The sequence below is a fragment of the Aquarana catesbeiana genome, linkage group LG04, assembly GCF_042186555.1.
Source record: "Aquarana catesbeiana isolate 2022-GZ linkage group LG04, ASM4218655v1, whole genome shotgun sequence".
NCBI classification, from domain to species: domain Eukaryota; kingdom Metazoa; phylum Chordata; class Amphibia; order Anura; family Ranidae; genus Aquarana; species Aquarana catesbeiana.
This window is the reverse complement of record NC_133327.1, coordinates 8,786,508-8,813,001: the sequence shown is the minus strand read 5'-3', so window position 1 is coordinate 8,813,001 and position 26,494 is coordinate 8,786,508. Positions and strand designations below refer to the sequence as shown.

At 40.9% G+C, this 26,494-nt stretch overlaps 2 protein-coding genes across 2 annotated transcripts; both read right to left on the bottom strand.

Annotated features, from left to right (window-relative positions):
- Positions 1 to 2,219: 2,219 nt before the first annotated feature.
- LOC141141111 (3-galactosyl-N-acetylglucosaminide 4-alpha-L-fucosyltransferase FUT3-like) lies at positions 2,220 to 3,200 on the bottom strand. The gene has a single exon (XM_073628820.1). It carries the CDS (start codon positions 3,198 to 3,200, stop codon positions 2,220 to 2,222), a length of 981 nt encoding a protein of 326 aa, XP_073484921.1.
- A 5,961-nt stretch (positions 3,201 to 9,161) lies between these two features.
- LOC141139023 (3-galactosyl-N-acetylglucosaminide 4-alpha-L-fucosyltransferase FUT3-like) lies at positions 9,162 to 10,298 on the bottom strand. Its single transcript, XM_073624794.1, has one exon. The coding sequence runs from the start codon at positions 10,296 to 10,298 to the stop codon at positions 9,162 to 9,164; it is 1,137 nt and encodes a 378-aa protein (XP_073480895.1).
- Positions 10,299 to 26,494: the final 16,196 nt, after the last annotated feature.

The window sequence follows — 26,494 nt, the reverse complement described above, 5'->3', positions numbered from 1 at the left end:
TCCTGCCCAGGCCAATTTTCAGCTCTCAGCGCTGTAACATTTTGAATGACAATTGCGCGGTCGTGTGAAGTTGTACCCAAATGAAATTTTGATCATTTTTTTACGCAATAAGTGTATATTGATTGGATTGCACAAAAGTTATTAAGCCTACAAAATAGGTTATTGATTTATGGGATTTTATTATTATTTTTTTTACTAGTAATAAAGCCGATCTGTGATTTTTATTGGGAGTGTGACATTGCATTGGACACTTTTGACACTATTTTGAGACCATTGACAATTATACAGCGATCAGTGCTATAAATATGCTCTGATTACTGTGTAAATGTCACTGGCAGGGAAGTGTTAACACTAGGGGGCGATCAAGGGGATAAAAGTGTTACCTAGGGAGTGATTGTAACTGTGGGGGGATGGGACTGACTAGGGAAGGAGACTGATCGGTGTTCCTATATACTAGGAACACACGATCTGTCTCCTCTCCCCTGACAGGACGCGGATCTCTGTGTTTACACATAGAGATCCACGTTCCTGCTCTGTGATGAGCAATCGTCGGTGCCCGGCTGCCAGATGCGCACATCAGCTCCCGAGTGACGCACGCCCCCTAAAACGCCGGAAAGCCAAGGACGTCATATGACGCCCGCGGCGCCTGGGATGGCAGAGCCACTCTGCGGGCGGCATATTACAATGGCTGGGATGGGAAGTGGTTAAGAAAATAAATAAAAAGATCTTAAAAAAAAATAATAATAAAAAATAGAAAAACAAAAGCCCAAAGGCTGAAGCTGTGCTAAAAAAAAACAACAGATAACAAATAAGTGTATGAGATGAAAAATAAGTGTATGAAAATAAAGCTGCCAGCACCTGGAAGTCTAGTATCAAACTCCAAAATTACAAATGCAAACACAAAAGATGCAGCGCTAAATAAAAAAATGTGAAAATAATTATGGTGAAAAAAGAGTGACTAAAAAAGCCTAAAGCAGAGTCTCATGAAAATACCAATATCCAAGACCAATGGTATACATATAAACCATAAACTTGTAAATAATAATGAAAAAATACACTTTACAAGTAGAGTATGAAGAGGGATAAGATAATCCCACAAAGTAACAGTCCATAAATAAACAAGGAAAAGCAACCATCCGTGAAAGTGCCGGAAAACGAAGGGTTATCTTCTGTATCACGTCACACCCAAAGTGAGTAATAAAATTCGCTTACCAGATGGCGATGACTGCTATTACGGCAGTCTCGCCCAGCACAGGGAAAACGGTCTCCCCACAACCCAAAGCGCAGTGCAGCAACTAGCAGCGGATGATTCTCGGGAATATGAAACAAAAAATATCCATAGTGTAACATGTACAAAAAGGTGGTTTATTGAGAATAAAAAACGCACTTACAATGTTGCAGTCAGTAAGGAGCGGTGGGATATATCATAAAATAAGGTCCCAGTGTCTCTGTCTGTAAACCTTCACTTCCTACTTTCGTATGTTAGCCCATCCAAAAAAAGTAATGACGTCACCGTCGCAGGCTCCTCCCTACGCATTTCGTCATGATAGGATGTCGTCTGGGGATTGGCCAGGTGACAGTGTCATCACGTTTAAGCATTATATACACCATGGGCGCCATCTTAGCTACTGGCAGCCGGATCAATATAATGGAAAAGGAACGGTTCAGCCATCTTAATTGCTGGCCGTCAAAAGGGCAATGATAAACTTTGGAGTTTGATACTAGACTTCCAGATGCTGGCAGCTTTATTTTCATACACTTATTTTTCATCTCATACACTTATTTGTTATCTGTTGTTTTTTTCGAGCGCAGCTTCAGCCTTTGGAATTTTGTTTTTCTATTCTATATTTTAGTTATCAGGAAGTTGCAGCTGAAAGGTCGTCACGGACATCTTTGATTTTACATCTCAGCACAGTATTAATACTGAGAGGGTCTTTGATGGGAAGGTAGAGCAGACAGACAAAGTTAGCGGTCTGTTTCTCAGACTCAAAAATCTTCTGACATCTGAGTTACATACTAGCTGGGACGTGGCATACTTGGAACAGTATGTTGCTCAAAAAATGGTGCCTCATAATTTAAGATGGGAGGTGAACTCCCAAAAGGGTGAAACAGATCTAGAGGGTTGGTTTGTCTATTTTAACTATACTGGCATTAAATTTCTTGATTTTCTACTGGGTAAAAAACAGGATAAACTCAAGATTTTGAATGATGCGATTTCTTTAGTCAAAGACAAATAAATATTGTACAAGGATCAAGGGAGATGAAAAGTCATCAACATGAATAAAAGCGTCGTGTGGCATAAAACGCTCATAATTTTTACGTGGAGGACCCATGACGATGGGCACAGTTCCTGCCATGAGTGAATTTTTCCAGAACTTTTCCGTGATGTAATCCTCATGTATGGAATTCTCAAAAGCGAGGTAAAACTTATATCTGGCCAGAGTTTGCAAAGTCTCATTCTGCGGAAGAGGCAAGACATATTTTCCATAGACATCGATTGGAATGTATTTCTTTAACTCTTTGTAATATTGGGTTCGTCTGTGCTTTGTCTTCCAGTTGCTCACTACCCAGGCCACCAACTTTGACTTTTGGGGAATTGTAAACATTTTTTTTCCATCAACATTTTCTAGCAATCCATATGGAGTAAATATATCTGAATCAAGTCGGTAGGACATGGTGAGGTTTATTTTGTTGTCCATGAGGTTTAAATGTGGGCAGTTGGTTGGAGACTCCCTGCTAAACCAGATCCAGTGTTGGTGGGGTGGTCTTGGCTCTGGAGGTAAAAGTTCTTCAGACTTATATACATCCCGGTGACTAATAACAACAGCGTCTGCTATGGAGTACGCATTTCGGTTCACGGTGTAGAAACAACCAGAGTTTTCATTTCTTGGACACCTATTTAGAGGAAACTTTGTTCCTAATGGCCACGTCCAAAGTAAGATGGTCAACAGAGACCTATTGAAGGTCTCCAATGTCTCAGTAGGCGTTGGTGGCTTTGTCACAGTCAATCTGTTTGTTAGCATTGAGAACTCTGTCACAGAGTCTGAAGTCACCTTTGGCCTGTGTTTTAACTCAAAATTTCTTTTAAACCATTGTGTTTCTATACGAAAATAAGCAAATAAAACATAGGAAATGGTTGCCAGTAAGGACATGCTGAAGAAGACCAAAGTCCATTTTGAGTATTGTTTCAGGAAATTCATATGGAATTGATACGGGTCCTCAAATTTGACTATTGAATGAGAGTTGTCTTTGATGTTTAGCTCTGTGTCCCGATGTCTAGGAAAAAAAAAAAAGAAACATAGACTACTAGACATGTAAAGTATATTTAAGGTTCCATCTTGAAATTCTTCACAGTGCATAGACTCAACAACAATTTTGAGTGTTTGTGTCATTAACAACCAAAGTTTCTGTTTAGCGACAAGCAAAGAAAAAGGGAAAAAAAATTGAAAGTTGAAGTTTAGCGATTCTGGGTTTATTTTTATTTTTTTGGGGGGGGGATTATTTTATTTATTTATTTATAACCCTTTTTTTTATTTCAGGGTCTGCATTGGGCAGTTTTTACTGTCAAAGAAAAACCTGCCTTTTGTTTGTAGCACAGCTCTGCATACTTGTATGATAATGTATTGTACACCAAAGCACTACATCTCTATTCCCTATTCCCTATTTAGTCAAAGACAAATAAATATTGTACAAGGATCAAGACGTTTACAAACAAAAATCTGATCAATTGAGACAATTTCTTAAGAAAGAAGATAATGACCAGAGAAGTAAGAAAAAATATAATCGCGATTTTGCAGATTACTCTAACAAAGCAGTCCTCAAATGGCAGATTGCTTTAGATGAACCTACTGAAGGTGAGAGGATGGTTACTCAACAGCCATCCCTACTCAGCCTCCCCCAGCCCCTTTTCCTAATAGGGTTGTGTCACTCCCATCTCAAACCAATGGGAATACTGGTGTTGCTCCTGTTGGCTTTTCTCCTCGGACTAGTCAAGCAGGTCAACCCAGTGTTAGGCCAAAATCTTTCAAGAATAATGGCAAACAAATCCGCCAAGGGAGTTCCTCCCAGAGGACCTCTCAAGGGACCTATCACAAAGGCCCGCCCCGTAAGGATAACATTCGAGGTAATCATCCTCCCAGGGTACCCCCAATGGAAATTTTCAACAGCAGAGACAATGGGATTACAGAGGTGACCCTAGGGATAATTTTCAAAAGCCCTGGGATTATAGGGGAGATTTCAGAGACCCTTTACCTGCCCCACAGGTTCATACCCCTGGTGGGAGACAGATTCCTTTACAAAATAGATTCACTCCCCTTTCTTACCATCAAGATGCCTTTATTGAGGGCAATCATGTTATCACTAGGCACCCTAATCAATATGGAGATTTTCCCGGTCATTCAAGAAATGACTATCAAGACTCGCCTCAGAATTACACGGAAGGTAGTCAGACTCATTTTTTTCCCATGAGCAACAACAGAGTAAAAAGGGAATACGAGGAAAGAGGGGCAGTAGAGGGGGGAGGAGGATCCAGTCCAAAGAAAAGAAAGCAGTAGATATTAGCGGTGTCTTCAATTTAGGTACAGTTCAACTATCTGAGGGTGAACAAAGGGTCCTTAATCAAGGCCTAAAATTCGCTCCCCCACATGGATTGAATAAATTTGAGACATTTATCGATGTACACAAATTTATACGAAAGGTTAACATTAAAAGGCATTTTATTTTAGAGACCGAAGTCAAATTCTTCCTGCTAATAGGCCTCCCCTTGCGACTTGCGGCGTGGCTAACCCCACACCCCAGGGTGTTTCTGATGATGTGGGTAATGTCCCAATTAGACATACTTATCTTTCCAATGCTTAATTATTCAATCCCCCAGGTCTTGTCGCCCCATCTATACAAGTCTTTAGGGAAATGGTCATTAAAGACTTAATAGCACTTAAATGTCCTAAGAACCAGAAAAGTGATTTTCATTATCATTTAACACAAATCTGCGAACGGAATGACATTGTCATACGTCCTGCGGAATAAAGGGGGGGGGGTTGTTATTTTGGACAAAACTAGTTATTTAGAAGAAATGAATAGACTCTTATCTGATCATGATACGTATCTGCCTTTGGCCTCAAACCCCACAGTCAAATTTAAAAGAGAGCTTCAGGGTTTGATTGACAGGGGATTTGAGCAGGGTATTCTAAATAAAAAAGAAAAGACATACCTGGTTCCCAGTCATGTACTATTTGCCAAAAATTCATAAAACCCTTTCCAAACCTCCGGGTCACCCTATCATTAGTGGCATAGACTCAATTACGGCTAGGATTGGCAGATATGTGGTTATTTTTCTCCAGCCTCTGGTGGTTGAAGCTCCTTCATACTTGAGAGACACAACTCAGGTTATCAACCTGCTTGATGGATGTGAGTGGAGAGAGGGCTACATCCTTGCTACGGCCAATGTGGCCTCTCTCTACATCATTATTTCCCATCAGCAGGGGTTTGAAGCAGTGAGTTTCTATCTTGATCGAGACTCTTATTTATCACAGCTTCAAAAAGCATTTATTATGGCACTTCTTAGATTTGCTACAGGCCACAATTATTTTTGGTTTGGGGGTGACTTCTTCTTGCAGACTTGTGGCATAGCCATGGGTGCCAAATTGCACCCAATCTGGCCAATTTATTTATGGCCAGATGGGAGAAAGAGGTCACTGACAAAAATCCCCCCAAGGAGCTGCGTCTTTGGAGAAGGTACATCGATGATGTCCTTCTCCTATGGGATGGGGATCAAGCCTCCCTTGAAAATGTCTTCTTACAACTTAATCGGAATGATAGGGGCATATCCCTGCAGTTTGAAGCTAGTCACTCTGAGATTTATTTTCTTGACCTCAACATCATAGCCAAAAATGGTCGCCTCACTACCAATACACACTTTAAAGAGACTGATCGGAATGCCTATATCCCACTTTCCAGTTGTTATCATCCACCATGGTTAAGTGCTGTCCCTAAAGCTCAGTTTCAGCGTATCAGGCGTAACTGTACTGACATCTCGGATTATCACCAACAAGCCTTGATATTAAAACAACGTTTTTTGGATAAAGGCTATTTGGAAAATGATATTGACACTACCATTAACAAGGTTGCCAATATGGATAAGTCCCTTATGCTACACAGAGAAGGAGAATGCAATCCTGCACCTGACAATAAGTTTGGATGGTCCATGATTACGAGTTATTCTAACCAACACTTCTCTGTTAAGAAAATATTTCAAAAGCATTGGAACATACTTAAAAACGATAAAGTACTTGGGGCAGTTATTCCAGATAAACTGGTAGTGATCTATAGGGGTGCTCCTTCTTTGCGACATAGTATTGCTTCAAATATAGTTGACCCCCCTAAAACCATTTCTTTTTTTCAAAATATGAAAGGTTTTTTTCTCTGCCGTAAATGCAATATTTGCCAAATTAACTTCTTCCAAGGGAGGAAATGTGAGACTTTTCATTCTACAGTCACGAATAGGATATACAACATTGAGTCTTTCATTACACCCTCCACTCGATGTGTGGTTTATCTTATTCAGTGTCCATGTTCAAAACATTATATTGGATGGACAAAACGTGAACTACATGTGCGTTTATCGGAACATGTGGTCAATATCAAGCGAGGGTTCACAAAACATAATTTGTCAAGACACTATACAAAATATCATAATAAAAAATTGAAAGGCACTCTCTTTCTTGCTTTTGATAAGATACATCCCCATTGGAGAGGCACCAATATGGTCAGATGCATTTCTAGACTCAAAACCAGATCTTCAATATGAAATCTTATGTGCCTCACGGATTAAATGTCGAATGGGACATCAATTGTTTTATAAATAATGCCTAATTTGCATTTTTATTTTTTGTCCTATTTCTCATTTTTAGGATTTTATTCTTAATTTTTATTTATTTTATATGTGGATATAATATCATATATAATATTTATTAGACTGCATTGAGTGTTCACAACCATTGTCTTTATGTATGGCTAATGTATTTATCATTTTTTTGATCAAGTTGCGGTGTCGTCATCTGTTTGTTCTTCCTTCCCGGTTTGTTTATGCCATCCTATTTTATATCATTTGTATTCTTTTTCGCCACAAGATGGCGCTTTCTTTCCCTTCACTTTCCAGATTAACCTAAGTTTATCATTGCCCTTTTGACGGCTAGCAATTAAGATGGCTGAACCATTCCTTTTCCATTATATTGATCCGGCTGCCAGTAGTTAAGATGGCGCCCATGGTGTATATAATGCTTAAACGTGATGACACTGTCACCTGACTAATCCCCAGACGATGTCCTATTGTGACTAAACGCATAGGGAGGAGCCTGCGATGGTGACATCATTATGTTTTTTTGGATGGGCTAAAATACAAACGTAGGAAGTGAAGGTTTACAGACGAAGACACCGGGACCTTGATTTATGATATATCCCACCGCTCCTTACTGAATGCAACATTGTAAGTGCGTTTTTTATTCTCAATAAACCACCTTTTTGTACATGTTACATTATGGATATTTTTTGTTTCATATTCCCGAGAATCATCCGCTGCTAGTTGCTGCACTGCGCTTTGGGTTGTGGGGAGACCGATTTTCCTGTGCTGGGTGAGACTGCTTTAATAGCAGTCATCGCCATCTGGTAAGCAGATTTTATTACTCACTTTAGGTGTGAAGTGATACAGAAGATAACCCTTTGTTTTCCGGCACTTTCACGGATGGGTGCTTTTCCTTGTTTGTTTATGGACTGTTAATCTGTGGGATTATCTTATCCCTCTTCATACTCTACTTGTAAAGTGTATTTTTTCATTATTATTCACAAGTTTATGGTTTATATGTATACCATTGATCACATATTGGTATTTTCATGAGACTCTGCTTTAGTCTTTTTTAGTCACTCTTTTTTCACCATAATTATTTTCACATTTTTTTATTTAGCGCTGCATCTTTTGGTTTGCATAATAATAAAAAAATAGACAAAATAGATAGTGAATCTGAAAGCATTAAACCCATATAACTCAAACTCTGCCGGACTCTCTATTAGAGCCTGGCAGAGAGCACGGTACCTTTCTTATAGAAAAACGAGCATTGTAAATACTGCTTTTGAGCTGTCCTCAGGCCGGTCACATGACTCGTGGCCGCTGTACAGCTCCAATGGAAACATACTGCAGGAGGGGTCGTGATCTCCCTCTGATGTCAGCCGGGGAGATCACAGTCTCTCCTGCAGTAGCCATGGAAACCAGCCAAGAGAGTCACGTGACCAGCCTGAAGACAGCGCTAAAATGGTATTTACAGCGCTCATTTTTCTAAAAGAAAGGCACAGTGTGCTCTGCCAGGATATGAAAGAGTATCTGGCAGTGAGAAAAAAAGATTTGTACCCCTACCCATTCACAATGAGGGGGTGGGATCTGGGGGCCCCCTTGTTAAAGGGGGCTTCCAGATTCTGATAAGTCCCCCACCCACAGACCCCCACAACCACCGGGCAAGGGTTGTGGGGATGAGGCCCTTGTCCCCATCAACATGGGGACAAGGTGCTTTGGGGGGACCCCAAAGCACCCTCCCCATGTTGAGGGCATGTGGCCTGGTACGGTTCAGGAGGGGGGGTGCTCTCTCGTCCGCCCCCTTTTCCTGCAGCCTGTCAGGTTGCGTGCTCGTATAAGGGTCTGGTATGGATTTTGGGGGGACCCCCACGCCATTTTTTTTTACATTATGGCACGGGGTTCCCCTTAAAATCTATACCCGACCTGAAGGGCCTGGTATGGATTTTGGAGGGACCATCAAAAATGTTGGCACAGGGTTCCCCTTAACCACTTCAATGCATTATATTATTTATACTACACTGCCTGAATATAGATTCTACACTGAATATCTAATCTACACTAAATGCAGAGTATATACTAGGCTGTATATATTAGACATGTGCACTGACAAAAAATGTGTTTGTTTTCGTTTCATTCATTCATGCCAAGTCATACCTACCTCTGACCAGGTCCAGTGCTACCTCACCTGCCTAATCCCTCAACACTCTTTCTAAAAAAAAAAAAATGCTTTAGACATAGTCATAATAAGCTGATCCTTTATTGTAACTGGTTATCTGTTAGTTACAATACTTGGTTTTGGATATACAGGGATGCAAAAAGTTCACTTGAACCATTCAGCAATACTTGGTATTGTCCTATAAAGAGGGGCCTCTTTCAATGCTCTACATATTTTGCAGTATGCTTGTAGAAAACCAGTTTTGGATAGTGGCTGATATCTGAACCTCCAGTTAAAATACTTTTGGTATCTTTTCTCATCTTTATCCAAACCCAGAAGATATTCGGCCAATTCTTGGGGAGATGAAAAGTCATCAACATGAATAAAAGCGTCGTGTGGCATAAAACGCTCATAATTTTTACGTGGAGGACCCATGACGATGGGTACAGTTCCTGCCATGAGTGAATTTTTCCAGAACTTTTCCGTGATGTAATCCTCATGTATGGAATTCTCAAAAGCGAGGTAAAACTTATATCTGGCCAGAGTTTGCAAAGTCTCATTCTGCGGAAGAGGCAAGACATATTTTCCATAGACATCGATTGGAATGTATTTCTTTAACTCTTTGTAATATTGGGTTCGTCTGTGCTTTGTCTTCCAGTTGCTCACTACCCAGGCCACCAACTTTGACTTTTGGGGAATTGTAAACATTTTTTTTCCATCAACATTTTCTAGCAATCCATATGGAGTAAATATATCTGAATCAAGTCGGTAGGACATGGTGAGGTTTATTTTGTTGTCCATGAGGTTTAAATGTGGGCAGTTGGTTGGAGACTCCCTGCTAAACCAGATCCAGTGTTGGTGGGGTGGTCTTGGCTCTGGAGGTAAAAGTTCTTCAGACTTATATACATCCCGGTGACTAATAACAACAGCGTCTGCTATGGAGTACGCATTTCGGTTCACGGTGTAGAAACAACCAGAGTTTTCATTTCTTGGACACCTATTTAGAGGAAACTTTGTTCCTAATGGCCACGTCCAAAGTAAGATGGTCAACAGAGACCTATTGAAGGTCTCCAATGTCTCAGTAGGCGTTGGTGGCTTTGTCACAGTCAATCTGTTTGTTAGCATTGAGAACTCTGTCACAGAGTCTGAAGTCACCTTTGGCCTGTGTTTTAACTCAAAATTTCTTTTAAACCATTGTGTTTCTATACGAAAATAAGCAAATAAAACATAGGAAATGGTTGCCAGTAAGGACATGCTGAAGAAGACCAAAGTCCATTTTGAGTATTGTTTCAGGAAATTCATATGGAATTGATACGGGTCCTCGAATTTGACTATTGAATGAGAGTTGTCTTTGATGTTTAGCTCTGTGTCCCGATGTCTAGGAAAAAAAAAAAAGAAACATAGACTACTAGACATGTAAAGTATATTTAAGGTTCCATCTTGAAATTCTTCACAGTGCATAGACTCAACAACAATTTTGAGTGTTTGTGTCATTAACAACCAAAGTTTCTGTTTAGCGACAAGCAAAGAAAAAGGGAAAAAAAATTGAAAGTTGAAGTTTAGCGATTCTGGGTTTATTTTTATTTTTTTGGGGGGGGGGATTATTTTATTTATTTATTTATAACCCTTTTTTTTATTTCAGGGTCTGCATTGGGCAGTTTTTACTGTCAAAGAAAAACCTGCCTTTTGTTTGTAGCACAGCTCTGCATACTTGTATGATAATGTATTGTACACCAAAGCACTACATCTCTATTCCCCCTAATGTCATAGCTGTTATTAAATGTAGGCAATCCCCAGCAAAACACAGAAGGTAGTTGTGTGGCTGACAAAGCCGTCTTCTTCTTCTTCCTCCTCCCAGGTGCAGAGCAACCAGTTGTCTACAGCTGCTGCTAATGCACCCTCTGTTTCCTCATCCTCCTCCTCTTGTTTAAATCTCACCATAGTTCCACAAACTGGTGTAGAAGAGTTGGCAGAATTATTTCATTATATAACAAGTCTCAGTGCTGCAGGAGGATGAGCTTGATCATAATCAACAATTCCTTAACTCAGATATTGCGCAGCCATTGGCTCCTGCTGCTGTCAGTCAAATCCCATGAGCAGAGAGCAGGGGGCAGGGCCAAGCTATTCAGTACTGCACTGCTTAAACTGGTAATTCAGCGGTCATGCAACTTACTTCCTGAAATCCATCTACCCTTAGCTCAGACATGCAGGCAGGAGGGTGTGCATAGCTGTTAAAACCCCTCTTCCCCTCTTGAAGACTCCTGAATGTATGCCATCATTTGCCTAGGCCTGAAAAACAGTTTTAAACAAGTAAACATGATATACTGTATTTTCCGATCTATTTACTAATGCTAGCAGTATAAGGATTAAGAATAGTCAATCTTGATTGAAGTTTTCACTTTAAGACTTGTTCCCCAACTACGTACGTTTTGAAAAGGCGCTCTTTAGGCTTCATCACTAGTGAACCGGATCCCCTCCTACATACCCGGTATAAGGGTTTACGAATATGACTATCTGGGTGCTTCATTTGTAATGTAATGGAAATTTGTAAGTTCTGTATATTATTGTATTCTATTTTGTATGTATTGCATACTGCCCTCACTGTGCAAATGACACTAACAATGTTTTCAGTACATGTTTACATTCTTTCGAGTCCTGATTAGGATTAGCCTGCCTATGTAATGCCCCTTATTACCATAAAAGTACAATTGTAATATTATTGTGATACCTACGTAATCGTGTGTCACTCTTACATGCTAGTACAGGCATCAGACTGGTTGTGCAGCCGCTTACTCTCAAAGCTGTTTCTTGCAGATGCTCCCACCGCTCTCCTTTTCTGTGATCTTTTTCACTGGGGGACCTAATATCACTCCTGACCAGACATCGCCCTATGTGACATCCCTTCACCCATAATAAGGAGTGACTTATTTTCTATGTAAAAGCAGATGACAGGACAATCAATGGTATTCAATACCAGTGGTGCCATACTATAAGTGGTAGGACGCCCTTTGTGCTCTGTCCGGGGTCTTGGATTTTTCGCATCTCTCGGTGCTAAGCGTTGGCTCATGGATCTGATCCCTGCCGGCAAACCATTCATTTCCATTTTTCCTTGAAGTCGGATGCTACCTGATGCTGGCTTAGGAGTAACACGATAATTACATACCTCACCATCAGCCCCTGAAGTAGAGGTTTCAACATTTACAACCTTGAAACGCGTCGGGCCTCTGTTTCAGCCCATTACCGGAACAGTTTGTGTGGGGTTAATTGTATTGTTGTAAACAGATATGTATACTCTTTTTTTGCCACCATCTAAATCTGCTGGCATCGAACTCTTTAATCTTTGTCATGTTAACTTTTGATAATAAAATTATATATTTTTTTGATACATTATTGTTTGAAGACTCTTCCCTTTTAAAGTCCCACAAGAGGAAAATCTCCCATTGGGTGGTTATATGTTATGTTATCTCTGTCTACTGTCCATCGGAGTGTTATAGATAAGAAAGGGAAGAATAGTGCTGTTCACAGGTATATGTAGTGCACATCTGCTAGAAAAAGTAGTCTAGAGGCAAGAGGGTATAGGCACATGTAGAGAAGATTGGTCAGTCATTATGGGCAGTAAATTAAGTAAGGGAATGAAGGGTAAGAGACCCTCAAAAATGCCCAGTGCAAGAGGAGCGGTATATATGAACCGGAGGTGCGGTTCCGCCTATACTAAGCCCCTAGATTAATTGTTAAAGTGGACAGTGATCCACAATTACCAAGGTCCACAGGGACTAAGAATCATGCAGAGTAAACAGCTAGAGAAACAGCTATCTATGTGAGCAGGATGGATCAAGGGTGACATTAACACTAGACAGAAAGGGACATTTTCATGTTAAGTTGTGGGATGAATTTGGGGTCAGGCACTACAACTAGTAAAGTCAAGAAACAGAGTAATGAGAGTTAAAACAGAATACTTTATATGTTGTCAGAGAGGGAAGATGGGATGAGCACTGTGGCTGCCCGTCTGATCATAGAAGCTAGATATAAAAAATATATGAACAAAATAAGGAAAGCAGAATTTAGGCAGGCGTTAAAAGAGTTAAAAGAAAGTGAGAGAATGATATGCATGTGTTGTGTACAAATGGGAAAAAGTAAGCGGTTTAAGAGAGATATTGGTGTATGTGTGTGTGAATGCTGGGACCTTTAGTTCTATCTCTTGTGTGTTCATGTACATAGATGTGACCCCCTCCTTTGTGCTCTCGTGAAAGAATGTGGCTGGGATGAGAGATCAGTGATAAGCTGGAAGGACACCATGCCAATTCCAGTTTTCTAGAAAAAACATTTATAACAAAATGTGCCGGGTTAACGAATCTAATGGTAAACAATGTGATCACAATTATTTTGAATCTGTTTTCCTGACATGGTAAAATGAAGGTTACATTTAACCGTGTATTACACAACTTGAATATCCTTTGATAGTGGAAACAGTGCATTTAAAAAAGGGAAATTAAGTAAAATTAAGTAATAATGAGTATTAATTTCTAATATGAGTTTAACTATTTTGTAATTTTACATTTATACAATAAGCCCTTAATTGAGAGAAAAAAAGATTAAGATGAGGTTTTATTTGGAATACAGCTGCCATAATATTTAACAAAGCCAAGATGGATGGGATACATAAGAAATTTTTCTACAAAAATGAAATTTTAAGGTTTTTGATAATAACTGCCGTCACACCACTCACGGCGTGCCGGCTCAGGAAACGCGTCGCATATCGCGTGACGTCATCATCCCGTGTCTGGATCGGCTGCCTACCAAGCCTCCCTTTGGTGCCTGTCTCCGGATGTGTATCTCGGCTGTCCACATCCAGCGTTCTTAGACTGCCCAGAGCTATTTAACACCCACCAGCCGAGAGATGACTCCACGGATCCCCTGGATTGCCCTGGGACAATTTTAAATGCCTGATACTTTCTACTCAAATGTGAGTGTATTACCAGCTGTTGCTGTTTCCTTTTAATAAATTGTTTTAACAGTCTGCACCCAGAGGCGCCTCCTTTTCCTTGTCTTATAGAAAAAAAGATTAAGATGAGGTTTTATTTGGAATACAGCTGCCATAATATTTAACAAAGCCAAGATGGATGGGATACATAAGAAATTTTTCTACAAAAATGAAATTTTAAGGTTTTTGATAATAACTTGATGTGCGGTCCATGATGTGAGAGTAATAATAAATAAAATTTAAATATATAAGTCCACACACCCTGTTAGGATAGATGCCACCTGCAGCCAGTTGTTTTATAGTTTTTGATGCTTTCTGGTCCATCATACAGATTGCTGATCCTTTTGTTTTTATTTATTTTTATTTTTGAAATCCAAAGCAGAATGTGTGGATTGTGAAATGATGTGCCCCTTTTCCTTGTAAGTACTGTGGTATAAGCAGAAGAATATTTTGGATTTATGGACATCTCTCCATGACCGCAGGGTATTGTTATCATTTATTATAATATTGCCAGGAAGAAGTTGTCTTTTTGAAACATGAAACTGGAGTTCTTACACAAACAGCATGATAGAAAACAAGCCATTGTAATATATTTATGCAAGCTGGACCCAGTAATGAAGGGTTCATCCCGATATATCAGAGCTGTAGCTTTATGCAAAGGTGCTATTAGACAAAGTTACAGACATTATTTTGGTCAAATATTTAATTTTTAATGGTCCCACATTCTGCGCAGCAAATATACAGCTAACGAAATGTTTGGCTAATGAAAGGTTTAAAATATGAGTTTTTTTATGTACAAATTTAACAATGAAAAATGCGTACATTAGAATCCAGCCACCTTATTGCCTCTATTGGAGGAGGCTGGAGACAAAGGAAGCCACACGTGTTAAATTGATGGTGTAGGAATCAGCTGCTGTGAGCCCAGTGCAGGACACACTCCCTGAAGACCCAGATATTTAAATTTTTTGTAGATTTGAGTATGCAGTTTATCACCCAAAAGGACACTCTGTATTCAAAGTCATTGGATCCTTTTTCCCCAGCTCAAGAAGCAGAGCTATATGTTTTAGCAAAGCCTGTGAGCTATAAAAAAAGTGTATATTTAGATGGATAGTCCAGATATCAAGAGCTTTTGGTTCCATTTGAAGGGCCAGAAGTTTGTTTTTACTTCGGCAGGTAAACCAATCAAACATGCCAAGTTAATTTGATTGGCTGTTTTCAGCCTTCCGGGTTCTTGCTGAGGTAGCCATATTAACTTTAAAACTCACACATGGAAGCAGACCAGGTGACTAAGGATGCTGCATTACAGCCCCGGACACTTGCTGGTTCTGTGCAACTCACAGATGCCACCCTAGTTCTGGCCCAGTATAGCTGGGATTAATAATTCAACTTTAAGGACCCCAGAATGAGAAGAACAAGTGGTCCACAGGGGGTAACTTCTTATGAAACAGGACTTTGGAAAAGGTGATCATTTATGTCTGCCAGCCACTCTTTTCCCTCCAGCTTGACACATGGACCGTGTCATCAGTCACAAGCAGTTATGGCTGCCTTAGTAAATGAGCGTGGGATAGAGCCAGGGTTCTCCACAGTTGTTTTTATAACATACCACTTCTAGTGAGACCCATAGGAGAGAATGGACGCAGGGGCTGCATGACTATGGGAGGAACATGGGGTCAAGTAACGGTCAGTCAGGTCAGTGGTGGGGGCAAGAAGTCATCTCTTACCTGATTGGAGGTAGAAAGCAGATGGGGCAGGGCCAGAGGCTTGGGGTCCGGTGTAGGGGGTGGATTCTTCATCATTCAGAGAAGTTGGAGAGGAGACATCTTCCCACCCTCCCGCCCTTGTGTTAGGGGTTAACATGCTGGACAGGTTGAGGGAGTGTTGGTATTTAAGGATGGGGTACATGTTGTTGTTGTTACATGTTTTGCTTTTCAAAAAAAAAAAAAAAAAGAGAAAGAACACATAAAAAAAAAAAAAAAAAAAAAAAGAAACATAAAAAAAAAAAAAAAAAAAAAAAAAAAACAACTATATTTATGGTTATGGTATAATTTCATGTTAAGGTGTACTGTTCAATTTTGTCGCAGCAGTCGGCGGTTCAAGGGGTCTTTGGGGGGTCAGTGAAAATTTTGCATGGTCACAGGATTAGTGGGGCCCATCTAAGGATGGCGCTTTCCTTTGGTTAGCGGTGGTTCTCCCAGGAGATAAGTCCCCTGGGGGAAGGAAATATGGAAGTTGGTGTGATGTCCGAGCGTCCTCGAGCCAGTTGGGGCACAGCTGAGGATATAGACCATTAAAGTCATTAAAGTGTGCCTTTTTAATACACCCAAAGACCTCTTGCTGTTGGATATTATTTTTGTTCTTACGGGTATGTGTTACGTGTTTTCACGTTATGTTATTTATTATTTGGTTAATAAATGGGGCTGCTGTGGCCTTTTAAAACCCATGTCACGCGGTCTGTGTCTTTAATCTAATGGTAATGACCCAAGGTTGACGAATCCTTTAGTCATGTTTTACCTGTTACCAAAGGTGTTACCAAAAGCTGAACATCCCTCCCAGCGATTACAAAAAAAGATATATCCAGATGACCAAGTTAGGATCTTACAAGTATGCATTTTGTCTGTATGGACATGTTTTCTGGATGTCCAGTGGCAAATGCTACTGCAAAGGCCACAGTAAAAAGTGTTATCAGAAGTAGTTTGTAAGTACAGAGTGCCAGAAAGTACAGAAAGTAACAGAGGAAATAATTTTTATAGGAGAGTCCTTACTGGAAGTTTTGAGGTATTATTTTTACACTCCCTACTGTCTACAATGTAGCGGACAAAGTAGTACCCCCTTCCTGACCAGAGCACTTTTTGCGATTCGGCACTGCGTCGCTTTAACTAACAATTGCGTGGTCGTGCGACGTGGCGCCGAAACAAAATTGACGTCCTTTTTTCCCCACAAATAGAGCTTTCTTTTGGTCATCTCTGCGATTTTTATTTTTTGCACTATAAACAAAATAAGAGTGACAATTTTGAAAAAAACGCATTATTTTTTACCTTTTGCTATAATAAATATCCCCCCAAAAAATATATAAAAAAACATCTTTTTTCCTCAGTTTAGGCCGATACGTATTCTTCTACATATTTTTGGTAAAAAAATCGCTATAAGGGTTTATTGATTGGTTTGCGCAAAAGTTATAGCATTTACAAAATAGGGGATAGTTTTATGGCATTTTTATTAATAATTATTTTTTTTCCAGTAATGGTGGCGATCAGCGATTTTTATTGTGACTGCGACATTATTGCGGACATATTGGACATTTTTTACACATTTTTGGGACCACTGTCATTTATACAGCAATCAGTGCTATAAAAATGCACTGATTCCTGTGTAAATGACACTGGCAGTGAAGGGGTTAACCATTAGGGGGCGGGGAGGGGTTAAGTCAGTACTAGGGATGTGTTCTAACTGTAGGGGGGATGGGCTGTGTGTGACACGTCACTGATCTCTGCTCTCGATGACAGGGAGCAGAGATCAGTGACACTCCCACTAGGCAGAATGGGAAGATGGTGTTTACATTAGCATCTCCCCGGTCATCCTCTCCGTGAGGCGATTGCGGGTATCCGCGGGACCCGCAACCCAACTCACGGAGCGCGCGCACATGGCGGCAAATTCAAAGTAACGTACGGGTACGTTACTTTCCGAAGCCGTGCCATTCTGCCGACCTATATCTACAGGAGCCGGTCGGGAAGCGGTTAATGGAAACTTTTTTAAAAAAATGTTGTTTCAGGAGCAGTGATTTTAATGATGCTTAAAGTGAAACAATAAAAATGAAAAATTCCTTTAAATATAGTGCCTGAGGGGTCCCCTTAGTTTGCCTGCAAAGTGGTGCATCTGTAGCATGCATAGAACATGCTGCATAAAAACTGGCATTTCGAAAGAAAAAAAGTCAAATCACATTTAAATTGCAATTGCCGACACCTGGCTAATTACATTTTTATTTTTTTTAAATGGCGTGTGGGGTCCCCCCCCAAAATTCATACCAAAGCTTTATCTGAGCATGCAGCCTGGCAGGCCAGGAAAGTGGGTAGATGAGCGAGCGCCCCCTCTCCTGAGCCATACCAGGCCATATGCCCTCTCCCACCCCAAAGCACCTTGTCCCCATGTTGATGGGGACAAGGGCCTCTTCCCCACAACCCTGGGCTGTGGTTGTGGGGGCTTATCAACTTATTAACAAGGGGACCCCCAGATCCAGGCCCCCTCATGTTAATAAGTATGGATACATTGTACCCCTACCTATTCACCAAAAAAGTGTCAAAATATATAAAAACAGTAGACAGGTTTTGACAATTACTATATTAAAAATAAAAGAACATTGTCCCCCGATGTAGATCAGTCATTAGCATAGCTCCCAACTGTCCCTGATTTTGAGGGACTGTCCCTGATTTGGAGCAATGTCCCTCTGTCCCTCATTCCTCCTCATGTGTCCCTCATTTTGGGTCTGATCTATATAGATGTATATAAAATTAACTTTTTATCTATTAAAAAGTGTTTTCCAGCGCTAAACCTTTCATCTGATCTCTCAATTGCTGCATTTGTACATTCCAAAAGCCAATATAAAGGAATAGTAGTGGTAAAAAAGCACTTATGGTTTAACAAATCTTGTTTTTTTTTTGTACAATTCTCCTTTAAGGGGGCGTGGCATGGGGTGTGTCCTATGCCTGCATACTTTTGCTGATAGGTGTCCCTCATTCCCATCTCAAAAAGTTGGGAGGTATGCATCAGTCATGATGCCTGACGCACTGCCACCCCCCCCCCCAAAAAAAATCTCTACCTGCCATGAAGACAAGTCGCAGAACGGCTGGCTTGCTATTTGACAGTTTTTACATAGGTAAGGGCAGGACCATCTGACGACATCACCTGGTGTCACCACCCCTTATGACATCACCAACCCAGAAGTTGGTGATGTCACAAGGGGGAGGTACCCCCAGGTGAAATCGCCAGGTGGCCCCGCCCTTACCTATGTAAAAAGTGTCAAACAGCAAGCCAGATGTTCGGCAACTTGTCTTCATGGCAGGTGGAGCTTTTTTTTTGGGGGGGGGGGTCGGCGGTGCGTCGGGCATCATGACTGATGCATACCTCCCAACTTTTTGAGATGGTAATGAGGGACACCTATCAGCAAAAGTATGCAGTATGTATGTGTGAAACAGCAAGCCAGCCATTTAGCTGTTTGCCTTTACAGTGGGCAGATTTTTTTTTTTTCGTTTTTGAGTCAGCAGTGGCGGTGGAGTCGTGATTGATGATGGATCTACATCGAGGGACCCAGTTTTTTCATTTTTATTAAAGGAAGTCTGGTATGGATATTGCGGTGGACTCAACGCTGTTTTTAAAGAAAATGTTGGCGTGGGGGTCCCCTTAAAATCCATACCTTGGGGTCTGGTATGGATTGGGGTTACCCCTACGCCATTTTTTAAAATTATTTTTACTGGCAAATGTTTTTTTTTAATTTAGCTGTCAGTGGGGAAGCCCATTGAGAACTGATGACTCATTGGTTGTTAGAGAACGCCGTGGCTGGCTTCCCTGGCCTGCTCCTTAACCACTTATGGACCGCCCGCCGTCGTTATAAGTCCTTACTTTGAAGAGGGCTATTGTTGTGATGGCAGCAGCTAGCTACCATAACCCCGGTATACCCCTAAAAGTGGTCTCTGTGGTGGATTCACCACAAGATCACTTTTATTGGCGGCGGGAGAGGGGCCTTCCCCCCTCCCGCCGCGCTCCAGTGCCCTCCACCACTTACCGGAACCACCGGCAGCGGCGGAGGCATTCGGGTCCTGTTTCCTGTTAGGTTTGGAGATGAGTGAGTGGAAGATGGCCCCCACCTGGCTCCATACCATTGCAGGGTGGAAGCGACGTCAAAACGTCACTTCCGCCCATAGCTCTTAAAGAGACTTTTTTTTTTTTTAAAACAACATTTTTTTTTTTTTAATTGCATTTTAGTGTAAATATGAGATCTGAGGTCTTTTTGCTTTTTTTCTATTACAAGGGATGTTTACATTCCTTGTAATAGGAATAAAAGTGACACAATTTAAAAAAAAAAAAACAGTGTAAAAATAAAAAATAAAAGGTAAAATAAATAAGAAAATAAAATGTTTTAAACGCGCCCCATCCCGCCGAGCTCGCAGGCAGAAGCGAACATATACGTGAGCAGCGCCCGCATATGAAAACGGTGTTCAAAGCACACATGTGAGGTATCGTTAGAGCGAGAACAATAATTCTAGCCCTAGATCTCCTCTGTAACTGAAAACATGCAACCTGTAGAATTTTTTAAACATTGCCTAACAAGATTTTTAAGGGTAAAAGTTTGTCGCCATTCCACGAGCGGGCGCAATTTTGGAGCATTACATGTTGGGTATCAATTTACTTGGAGTAACATTATCTTTCACAATATAAAAAAAGGGTGTAGGCAGCAGTGGGGACGGTCCCCACTGCTGCCTACATTGTTTTCCAGCGCTGTTTTTACGTATATCCATGTGAGTGGTTTTTCATTTTAATAAATGTATTCTTGTTTTATGGAATTACACTATGGTCCTTTTTCGTTTCCTATTTGATACTCTCCACATGCCTATGGATTTTTGAGCTTCGGTCTGCCTGTGGTACCACATTCCCCATGAGTCCATCTGGCTGCCATCCACATACATCCGTTTGACGGTATCCATCCATGGTCCATCCATTACACATCAAGCTTGTTTGACACACAGAGCGTACGCTCTAGTGTGTTCAAACGATCTGGTAAGCCTTCCCTATATCCGGTGGTGGTTTTTTTCACAAGTGTATAAACATTCACTGTTCGCAAGACTTCTTTGCACCTCATTGTGAATAGATCATCACTTATGGACTTATTTTATTGACTGTGTATACCATTACTTTCAGTATATGTATGTTGTTATTTCAGTGTTAATTTTGATTTTTGCTTGGATTGCACCAGGGCACATCTATTTTCAGCGCTACACTTTGATTTATTAGTTCATATAAATGTAAAAATCAGCAATTTTCTTGCTAGAAATTTACTTAGAACCCCCAAACATTATATATATATTTTTTTAAACAGGGGTCCTAGAGAATAAAATGGTGAGTGTTTACAGGTTACCAGTTACAGAGGAGGTCTGGTGCTAGAATTGTTGCTCTTGCTCTGACGTTCGCGACAACACTGACAATGTCCAATGGTGTCTCCGTTGCTCCTTCATTCGGAGTAGAGACACCCTAAGACAGGAAGTATTGCTGGCAGGATCACCAGGTGATAATAAAGGAAAGAGTGCCTAAAAAAGAACACTAATGCAGACACCATATCTAAAGACTGGTAAGCTGCAATACGTTACATTTTCGAATATCGCCATATGATTTTAGTTCAGTGCACAGGAAGTTAGAAATGCACCAGATTACTATCAGAATCATTGGGTATAATTTGAATATTATTTTTCTGTACCAGCAGAAAATGTGCTTATCATGAGAAAAAAAAGAAAACGAATGCAGCCATCACATCTAAGGACTGCTACAGTATATAAAGATATATATATATCTTTATATATATATATATATATATATATATATATATATATATATATACCGTATATATATATATATATATATATATATATATATATATATATATATATATATATATATATATATATATATATACACACACAGTGCCTTAAAAAAGTATTCATACCCCTTGAAATATTCCACATTTTGTCATGTTACAACCAAAAACTTAAATTTATTTTATTGGGATTTTATGTGATAGACCAACACAAAGTGGCACATAATTGTGAAGTGGAAAGATAAATAGTTTTCACATGTTTTTACAAATATGTGAAAAGTGTGGCGTGCATTTGTATTTAGCCCCCCTGAGTCAATACTTTGTAATCCCAAATGGGACTTCTGATGGCTTTCTTTCAACAATGACTTTCTTCTTGCCATGCTTTCATGAAGGCCAGATTTGTGGAGTGCACGACTAATAGTTGTCCTGTAGACAGATTCTCCCACCTGTGGACAGATTCTCATCATTTTCAGATGATGGATTGAACAGAGCTCCATGAGATGTTCAAAGCTGGAGATAATTTTTTGTAACCTAACCCTGCTTTAAATTTCTCCACAACTTTATCCCTGACATGTCTTGTGTGTTCCTTGGCCTTCATGATGCTGTTTGTTCACTAAGGTTTTCTAACAAACCTCTGAGGGCTTCACAGAACAGCTGTATTTATACTGAGATTAAATTATACACAGGTGGACTCTATGGGGGTTATTTACGAAAGGCAAATCCACTTTGCACTGCAAGTGCACTTGAAAGCGCACTGAAAGTGCACTTGGAAGGGCAGTTGCTCTCAATCTAAGGTGTAGATCTGAAATGAGGGGAAGCTCTGCTGATTTTATTATCCAATCATGTGCAAGCTAAAATGCTGTTTTTTATTTTCCTTGCATGTCCCTCTCGGATCTACAGCGACTTTACTTCCAAGTGCACTTGCAGTGCAAAGTGGATTTCCCTTTAGTAAATAACCCCTATGTTTTAATTAGGTGACTTCTGAAGGCAATTGGTTCCACTAGATTTTAGTTAGGGGTATCAGAGTAAAGGGGGCTGAATACAAATGCATGCCACACTTTTCACATATTCATTTGTAAAAGATTTTGAAAACCATTTATTATTTCCTTCCACTTCACAATTATGTGCCACTTTGTGTTGGTCTATCACATAAAATCCCAATAAAATACATTTACGTTTTTGGTTGTAACTTGACAAAATGTGGAACATTTTTCAAGGGGTATGAATACTTTTTCAGGGCACTGTATATATATATATATATATATATATATATATATATATATATATATATATATATATATATATACATATATATAATTTTTTTTGTTTGTTTGTTTTTTTTTTTTAATTTAGATATTCATTAAGTGTACCTTGGGTACATTTTGGAACCAAACCTGCAGCACAGAGTACCTAGGGACCTAGCTTGGGAGTCACAGGAAAGGATATTATGTAAAGAGGGGACCCAGAGATAGAGAGAAAGCACATAGTTACAGAGTGAGGTTCATTTCCTGTATCCCCCAGTAACTGTAGACATGTCACTGGGAGTAGGGTATTGCTTAGTTGGTGGATGCTGGTGCAGGCTGAGTGGCACTGGTTCCTGAATGTTGCTAACCTGGGAGTTGGTGTTCTTTAACTGTGATAGTGTTTATAGTGCTTAATATAACAGTACAGTCAGTTAGCCTGGGGTTGCTAGAGGGTAACTGTGCTCATTATGGCTCGCTTCTAAGTCTGGAGTCTTAATGCAGATTTTTGCATGGAAGCAAACTCCTGCCTAGAGCCTAGGCCAGTGGTCTCCAAACTGCAGCCGGGAGCCGGATGTAGCCCTTTGCTTGTGTAAAGCCGTTTAGGACATTCCATTTCCAAACACAAAGGCAGCTACCGAATACTCCAATCAGCCGAACAAGAAACCCATACGAATAATTCTTCCCCCCCAAGTACGAGACGAGGCTCTGCACGGAGGGTCAAACAGGAATCAGACTCTTTATTGAAACAAATGCAGGCTCTTTTTATACACTTGACAATACTGCAGGCGCCACATGAACAATGACCCGGATTCACCCACAACATCACACAATGGTTACATAACGAGCCCCCAATACACATTATTCTGAGTGTCAATACCTTCCCTAGCAGACAACAGGTGAGTTCATGTGAGGTGAGTAGCAAACTTAATAATAGGTGAAGGGAAAACTGCCTCAGACAAGATTAAAATGATTTACTTATCCAGACAGAAGCAACATCGTTAAGCAATAGACGGTCGGTCTCTTACATTGAACTTCCTGGAATGCCCATATTAGGAGTTATACTTCCTGGCCATAGACCTCACAGTGTACAGGGATAAAATCTTCATATTTCTTGAGAGATATTGTTAATGAATATTACTGTTCCCTTTGAAGTAATCCAAGCATATTCTCAGTATTCATTCTTTTCTTGGTCACCCTGTGACCAAAAGTGGCCCCGTCACATGGCTCCCTCCTTGTGGGACACTCCGGCAGACCCGGCTTGAAACTTCTCGGGTCAACTTGGGGATGCCCAGAACTAGGAGGCCGGAGTGACGTCTGTTTGCTGGGACAACCCATTAGCATTGCCATTTTGCTTACTGGGTCATTAGCTGATGGTGAAATTGTAAGGTGGCAGGGCTAAGCTCCACTGCAGCAACCTGCCATTGTCTCCCGAGACCCGGTTACGCCAGACCAATGGGTTGTGGTTGGTGACTAATGAAAATTCCTGTCTGTACAAATAAGGGTCCAACTTTTTATTGGCCCAGACCAGGGCCAAGCACTCCTTCTTCATTGCTGCATAGCTCACTTCCCGGGGTAATAGCTTTCTGCTCAGGTATGCGACAGGGTGTTCTCCTCCATCCTCCCTGATTTGACTTCAGCACAGCCCCCAGTCCAAACATGGAAGCGTCTGTGCGGACAAGGAAACATTTGTTGGGTACTGGGGCAGCCAAGGCAGGGGCATTTACAAGTGCTTGCTTGAGGGCTAGAAATGCGGCTTCACAAGCTGGAGACCACAGGACCTGTCTAGGTAAATTCTTTTTCGTCAGGTCAGTCAGGGGCTCGGCGATAGTACTATAATCAGGGACAAAATGTCGGTAGTACCCTGCAGTCCCCAAGAAGGCTAATACCTGGGTCTTAGTATGGGGTGTGGGCCAGTTAGCTACTGCCTTTACCTTGGCTGGCTCTGGTCTCTGGTTCCCACACCTTCTCGGTGTCCCAGGTACTGCACCTCCGCCATACCTAGATGGTACTTGTCTGGTTTCAAGGTCAGGCCTGCGGCCCGAATCTTGTCCAGAACCACCCCTATGTGAACCAGGTGCTCCTCCCAAGACCCACTGTAGATTGCAATGTCATCCAGGTATGCACATGCAAAATCCTGAAAGCCATCGAGGAGCCTATCCACCATACGTTGGAAGGTAGCCGGGGCATTGGCATGACCTTAGACTGGTACAGGCCAAAAGGGGTAACAAATGCCAACTTGGGGATAGCATCCTCGGCCAGGGGAATCTGCCAGTAGCCCTTACACAGGTCTATTGTAGTTAAATAACGTCCCCTGGCTATACGATCTAGCAGTTTGTCTACCCTGGGCATCGGGTAGGCGTCAGTGGTGGTCTTCTCATTGAGTCGCCTGTAGTCCATGCAGAACCAGTTCCACACAGAAGCGGGTAGTATCTTTCTTAGGCACTAGGCACCAGGACTACAGGCTCAATGATCTTCTGACATGATTCTCACACTCAATCCTCGATCTGAGCTAGGGATGAGCCGAACACCCCCGGTTCGGTTCGCACCAGAACCTGCAAACAGACCAAAAGTTCACACAAACTTTAAAACCCCGTTAAAGTCTATGGGAATCGACAGTTCAAAATCAAAAGTGCTAATTTTAAAGGCTAATATGTATGGTATTGTCCCCCGGGTCCTGCCCCAGGGGACATATATCAATGCAAAACAAAGTTTTAAAAATGGCCGTTTTTTCGGGAGCAGTGATTTTAATGATGCTTAAAGTGAAAAAAAAAAGTGAAATATTCCTTTAAATATTGTACCTGGGGGTATCTATAGTATGCCTTTAAAGTGGCGCGTGTTTCCCGTGCTTAGAACAGTCCCTGCACATAATGACATTTTTAAAGGAATAAAAGTCATTTAAAACTGCTTGCGGCTTTAATGTAATGTCGGTCCCGGCAATATGGATGAAAATCAGTAAGACAAACGGCATGGGTACCCCCCACCCCCCAGTCCATTACCAGGCCCTTTGTGTCTTGTATTTATATTAAGGGGAACCCCGCACCCAAATTAAAAAAAGGAAAGGCAAGGGGCCCCCAGGCCCTATATACTCTGAACAGAAGTATACAGGCGGTGCAAACAAGACAGGGACTGTAGGTTTGTTGTTAAGTAGAATCTGTTTTTAATTTTGAATTGGTACATTTTTAAAGTGTAGCTCCAGCCAAAAAATCAATTTTTAAGCTTTTTGGAAAACATAGGGAAGGGTTATCACCCCTGTAACATTTGTTTTGCTGTCTGTGCACCTCTTCAGAAGATTTCTCCTCACTTTCTGTCCCAATGACAAATGTTTTTTGAAAATTTGGGTTTTTTAGTGAAACAAGGATTGGTGATAAAGCATCAGTGAAGAGGAGACACGTTTTTCCCATATTAACTCTTACAGGAGAGAATTTCCCTTCCTAGGGGTAGATTTCATCTCACTATCTATTGTCTCCTTCCGTTTGCAAGTAGGAGTCGTTTGTAAGTTGGATGTTTGAAAGTAGGGGCCTGCCCTATATACTCTGCAGAAATTGGGGCCTTAGGTGTTGGTGTTGCCCCAACACTGTAAGCCCTCACAGTTACTCTTGGTGGGCACAGGAACAGGCCCTGCTATGAAATATTAGATCAAGAATTGTAATTACATGCCATTGTTGAACAGTGGTAGAAAAATTGGGCCATTGGT

Excerpts from the sequence above, each read along its gene's own strand:
- LOC141141111 (XM_073628820.1), bottom strand. The coding sequence starts at position 3,200 with ATGAATTTCCTGAAACAATACTCAAAATGGACTTTGGTCTTCTTCAGC.
- LOC141139023 (XM_073624794.1), bottom strand. The coding sequence starts at position 10,298 with ATGAATTTCCTGAAACAATACTCAAAATGGACTTTGGTCTTCTTCAGC.